Source organism: Haliotis cracherodii, unplaced genomic scaffold, assembly GCF_022045235.1.
Source record: "Haliotis cracherodii isolate W230 unplaced genomic scaffold, xgHalCrac1.p SCAF_8, whole genome shotgun sequence".
NCBI lineage: Eukaryota > Metazoa > Mollusca > Gastropoda > Lepetellida > Haliotidae > Haliotis > Haliotis cracherodii.
Window position 1 is genome coordinate 19,090,055 of NW_027266341.1, and position 6,023 is coordinate 19,096,077.

At 42.7% G+C, this 6,023-nt stretch overlaps 1 protein-coding gene across 1 annotated transcript; it reads left to right on the forward strand.

Annotated features, from left to right (window-relative positions):
- The first annotated feature begins 312 nt into the window (after positions 1-312).
- On the forward strand, positions 313-4,880 carry LOC139450687 (Krueppel-like factor 5). Its single transcript, XM_071232491.1, has 4 exons — positions 313-560; positions 1,566-2,643; positions 3,217-3,276; positions 3,498-4,880. Exons 1-4 carry the CDS (start codon positions 438-440, stop codon positions 3,683-3,685), a joined length of 1,449 nt encoding a protein of 482 aa, XP_071088592.1. The 5' UTR covers positions 313-437; the 3' UTR covers positions 3,686-4,880.
- The last annotated feature ends 1,143 nt before the right edge of the window (positions 4,881-6,023 follow it).

Genomic DNA, 6,023 nt, shown 5'->3' on the forward strand with positions numbered 1-6,023 from the left:
GGCTTTTTCCGTGACGAATCTCCCGGAAAAGCGAGCGCCGGCTGGTCGATGGAGAGCGGGCATACACTCGCGTAAAACTGAGTGAAAGGCTTTGGTTGAGAGAGAAATATTGCTAGGACAGATCAAAACAGCCTGTCCAAGTTTATGGAAGATGCAGATACCTGTCATCGACCGTTTGACCGCTTTAAAGCGCGCATTATAGGCTGGAAACGTGATAAACACTTCGTAGCCAGACGGCCAATCAGAAGCAATCATCCAAATATGGAACGTAGCTCCGCCCATAAGGGACTATAAGAGGCATTCATTCATAAGTCAGGCCTCATTCTCCGATTCTCCTCGTGAGAGACAGTCATAGGAACTACTAGCTTACTAAGCGTGGATACTTGACTTCGAGTCACTTCTTTTCTAAGTGGGATTACAAATATACGTATCTACATATGGCTGACACCTTGTGCTTACTACCTCCGGACGCACAACTGTTTGAGGATCAGATCGTCCCCGATACTGACGACTGTTTTCTACCCCCGACAGAAATTGTACTGCCAAGTCTACCTGCCAACGTAAGTTTACTTTATTTATCACTGGAAACTTTATAACATTTATTCCAAACTTTTAAAGTGTTTATTTCATTAATTGTTTATCTTTGGAGTTGACTTTTACAAGTGGGGTCCTATTGTCATAGCATTAGCTTTTGAATTTAAAATCACGTGTTAGTGTATAGAGAGGCGTAACGTCACTTATCAGTGGTACGGGGCCAGTAGTAGGGTAATATATTCAGTTGACCCGAGTTCTTGGAAATAGAGATATGTTTACCGAATCAAATAACCGAGGTGTTCCGAGCTCTCGGGTTTCGGAGAAATGTACACTATGAACCCGGAGTGGATTACCTGTGCTGACTTGCAGTAAATGATACGGGACATATTACGCAATACCCACCTTAATGTTTTATCACACTTGTTTATGAGCGAATTGGGCAATTAAGCAATCGGAAGATCTCGGCCATCGATGATTCACAAATAGATAGGGGGTTGCTCGTGTGTACTCGGTGAACCGAGGCACGGGAATGTGTGTGGGCGGTGATCTGCGTATTGGAAACGTCCCGTCCAATCTTTTCTCTCTCGGCGTATGAATGAAACATAAATTGCCGCGTAATGCTAGTGATAGAAGCGAGTATCAGGTATTATAAGGACCTGGGTGACAAGCGGAGTAGCACGTAGCTTCACCAACTCGCACCTAACACAATCGGAAAACAGGACTTAAGCCGAATTGGATTTGATATTGAAAAAAAATCTCTGACAAATTCAGCTTCGGAAATTCGCCATTCCCCCAAAGTAGGTTATGGTCATGACATGTGAGAAGGGCTAGGGGTTTTAAAAGTCAGGAAATAGTCATTGGATCCAAGGATATATGTTGCTATATCCGGAGATAGAATTTAGCTTAAGTGGTACTGCTTCCTTTGTTCCAACACTGCTAACATAATTTGCGTTTCTCTTTTGTCAGTTGAACATATTTTAATATACTGTGTAATTTTGTCAAAATATTTATTTCTTCATTATTCGTTATAGGTGAAGGCTGAGTTGGATCGCTACATTCTAGGCCAGGAACTAGAAGGAAAGAAACCAAGGCGGGAAAGCGCTTCAGTCATTGACGAATTCTTCTGCGCGGACCCATCCAAAGTGCCAGGGTCTCCTGCCAAAGCCAACAACCATATTCTTCACGAGCTGAATCAACTTCGTGTAGGGCTCTTGAACTCCGCCAAACAACAAATGCTTCAACTCGTCGACAAGCAACATTGCTTGGATACAAACCCTCGCAGGGAGAGTTCGTCCATCGTAGATGACTTCTTTGGCTATGTTTTCAAGGGTTGTGACAAGGACAATCTGTTCGTGAAGCAAGAGCCAGTGGACCAGACGACGGGGGAGATGTTCAACCTCGACAGCTCCACCGACTACGACAGCGTCATCCCCCAGACGGACGATGATCTGAAGGCTGAGAGCTTGAAGGTGTCCGACTCGATCTGGGAGGACCTAAGAGCCAGCATTAACATGGTAGAAGACAACAATGGGACGGACAACGTGGACAACCGACAAAAATGCAAAGATTCACCCGTCAAGGAAGAACCCATGGATACATCTGACAAACCGTCCTGCCAGTTTGAACTCTCTAAAATGGGTGACGTAAAACCCGAGTCTTTAACATGTTTGATAAATGATGGACGTTCTCAGACATCACCCATGTCAATTCCACAGCAGGTGATCTACACCGAGTCTGACATCCCCGGCATCAGTGAGCCAAGTGTGACTTTCAATGGGATGTACATCCAACCTAACCAATATGCCAAATCTGATGTTCCCCAGTACTCAAACTCTACCCACATCGTCCCCGTCTTTCTTCCAACTCCGCCCAACTCGCAACCTGCCAGCCCCAGCCAAGACTTCGTCCGGCGGACCCCTCCACCCCCCTACCCTGGAATGCAGGTCCAGGGTGTCCAGGCGTTGTCCATCCCCATCCCGATGCACTCTTCACCTTGCCAGAGATCGCTTAAACTACAGAACACACATCCCGGTTGCTCTACAATCCGCTACAACAGGAAAAACAACCCAGAACTTGAGAAGAGGCGCATCCACTTTTGTGATTTCCCAGGTAAATATGCCTACCGAGCCGATTTAACGTTGCGTCAGATGAAATCATGTTTCTTAGAAATGTCCGACACCTCTCCGGTTACGACTTTCATACCGCAAATTCATCAAATATTTGTAGAAACCTCTTTGCTTTAACAGTGTTAGTTAGTCAAGAAGGAGTGAGTCATAAATAAGTTACTTCATAGCGCCCGAAGCGGCCAGAGCCGCCATGTTGCAAGGCATGACTAAGTGATACTCAGCAGTGACGTAGCAGTTGTTTACTACTGTACGACCGCTCTCCCTCGCCAGGGTGACTATGACCTTAGCCGTAACCAGTACATAGCAATTGTCGATCGATATGCATTGATCTCCTGTTTTCATCGACTCGCGCGCTGCTCAGAGCTTGAGAACTCTACATCTGTTCAATATCAGCGAAATTTACTCTTATTTACCAGTTGTAGCGTTGAACAATATTATAAATGAAAAGATCTCTGGAAAACATATTTTGTAGCAATAGGGTTAAAAGCAGTCGTATATTTGTTAGCTATATCTACTATTTGTATAAATGTCTTATGTCTTTGTCTTGTTTTTCCAGGTTGTCGCAAAGCCTATACCAAGAGCTCACATCTCAAGGCTCATCAAAGAATACACACAGGTAATTAACTCTACCATTCGGAAACTATTTCTTTGTATGAATGTCGTTAATATTTAAAGTTCCAACTAGTCAACACAGTTGTATATGATCCCATGTATTTCTAAAACTTAAAGGCACATTGCCCGCATCATTCATATTGTAAGATATTTGAGATTTAAGCATGTTGTTTTTCCTGTTTTCTCACGCAACAATGTATTTATGATGTTCTCTTGTTTTTCCAGGCGAGAAGCCCTACAAATGTCACTTCCCCAGTTGTCAATGGCGATTTGCCCGGTCTGATGAACTGACACGTCACATTAGAAAACACACGGGCGCCAAGCCATTCAAGTGTAAAGTCTGCGACCGTTCCTTCGCCCGTTCTGACCATCTTGCCTTGCACATGAAGAGACACGAACCTAAGGCCAAGTGAAGAACCCGACTGGGCTGACCCACTCCTTCCGGTGTGCGCACGCACCGGGCAGCGCCAAGCGTCTGAACCCTTCAGTCACGTGATAGCTGCAACTGTGTGATACGTTGAAGTAGACAGAGCTGGTGTTGCTGCTGCGACGGTTGTACGAGAAACCGCCTGACCACATCCGCTAGAAGTTGTGACAGAAATGAATGCCGGAAGTCACATGCAGCGGAATTCTAAGGACACATTGACGTCATATCCGGTTTCTTACTGGAAACAACTGATCTCATTGAAACTGATATTACAAACTTTTTTATCTTTGACATCGAAAATTTATATTTTGCCAGTATAAACGGCCGCTAGGGATAGCTTTTTTATTTGCAGTTTTGCAATTTTATGCACTTCTTAATCCAGTCATTTCATGGGTATTTATTGTTCATACATTCTACTCATCATGATTAATTGGAATGTGCATTTGTGCGAAGCGCTGATAACGGTGCTATTATTTATGTCAGCCTAACTTCAAATAGGCACCAAGTAGAACCAATGCCTCTACCCGTGTCACCATAGTAACATACGACACAGCAGCACGTGAACTTCGTGCACACGTCTTTCAGGCCCTCTTGGTTGTGACACAGTGGGTGATATTTCAAATGTATCATTAATCATCATACGCTGAAATCCGAGTCACCCTCATAGTGCTATGTGTGGTGATTCACGTGCATGCACGTGTCTCCGTGGCGTTCTCTCAAGATGGTCAGAATGTAGGTGGACACTTGGCCCAACAGATGATAGACAGCAACTCGGTGTTACCGTGATAGAGAACTGAACTGTGCCAAAGATAGACGGTATCACTTTTACCATTCCAAATATGGTGCTATGATGCGCACTGCACGTGCGTTTAGGATCTGAACGTGTTCTGATTGTTCAATGTTCATATTGAGAGCAGATTGAACATGTTCAGTTAATGTTAGATGTCAGCTCTGAAGGTGTTCAGCAATGTACGGTTGGTTTACACATTGGTGTGGCCTCAACGTTCTCAGATATCAATGACATTTTACCCTATGTTTGTGATAGCATTTGTTATGTTATGGAAATAAGAGTCAAACCCACGTTGAGGTTTGTTTTCCTATTTTTCTATGATGTTTGATGAGTTATATAAAATGTGGTGAACGTTTTCAATATACAAAATAATAAAAATACATGAAATATACCATTTGTTTGTCTTCTATTTTGAAATGCATTTCTGTGGAATAAGACACGTTGTTTTCAAATACAGATGGACCATTAGTAAAACATGAGAGCACCTGACGTCAACACCAGGGCCCACTTTCACAAAGCGATCTTAGCACTACGACTATTGTAAGCCTATGTTAAAGTATGGGAGTTACGATCATCTTAGCGCTAAGATCGCTTTGTGCAAGTGAGGCCTGGTGTCATAACTATTTGATACTGATTCACAAACACATACTCATGATATAGTCGGAATCGTACAACGGACTCTGCCTTTAGTAGGTTTCTTATGTCTATGGAAAGGGGTTTGTCGTTCTTATTTATTATTATTAATAACCAGATCAGAATAATACGAATCCAAACCCAGCACTTTTCGCTATTCAACGATGTCCTCCTCATTTGTAAGCAAAACATATTTATTTCGTATGCTTCAATAGCAGTCAAAGAGAACCACCCACAACACACAATCAAACATAGGTTCTTCGTGGTCTACAGGCTTTATAAGTATATAGAGTTCAACAAATATGCGCGCAACTATATATCGTGTGATGTGTCTTCTTTTTCGGGAACACCTGGTGTCATCCCTGATTTTCAGTGATCCTTTCATATAATTTTCCCCGGTGTTTTGCCTTTTGCGCCCCGTGGAATCTCTTACGGTGGATTATCAAGGCGATTTACTCTGTGGCGTTGATGTTTTATATTCAGATGAGTTGAGGTTTATCTCGTCTTCGTGTTAAGCATGCAGCAATAAACAGATTCAAGTGACGAGAGAGAAAATGCCCCTCCGTGACGGTGACTAGACACCGCATAGACCATCTCTGAACACAACACCGACACTACAACCGTCATCTGTTTTCTAACACGTTACAAAAACATTTAAAATTTATGAATAATTTAAAAATAGGATTTCACAGAAATGTATCATGATATATTTTTTAACATTTTTGGCTCATGATATAGTCGCAAACGTACAATCGACTCTGCCTTTTCAGCAGATATTTCTATTAGAATCGCAAGGTTTAATCGCTTTTATTAGTATAAATTTCAAGTTGTTTACGATGACCTGTTTTGATGTCCTCAAGCTATGCTACGAACGCGTAACTAATGTATATTAAGCATAAAC

Coding starts and splice junctions, on each gene's coding strand:
- LOC139450687 (XM_071232491.1), top strand. CDS start 438: ATGGCTGACACCTTGTGCTTACTACCTCCGGACGCACAACTGTTTGAG. Junction 2,644..3,216: donor CCACTTTTGTGATTTCCCAG/GTAAATATGCCT, acceptor TTGTTTTTCCAG/GTTGTCGCAAAGCCTATACC. Junction 3,277..3,497: donor TCATCAAAGAATACACACAG/GTAATTAACTCT, acceptor TTGTTTTTCCAG/GCGAGAAGCCCTACAAATGT.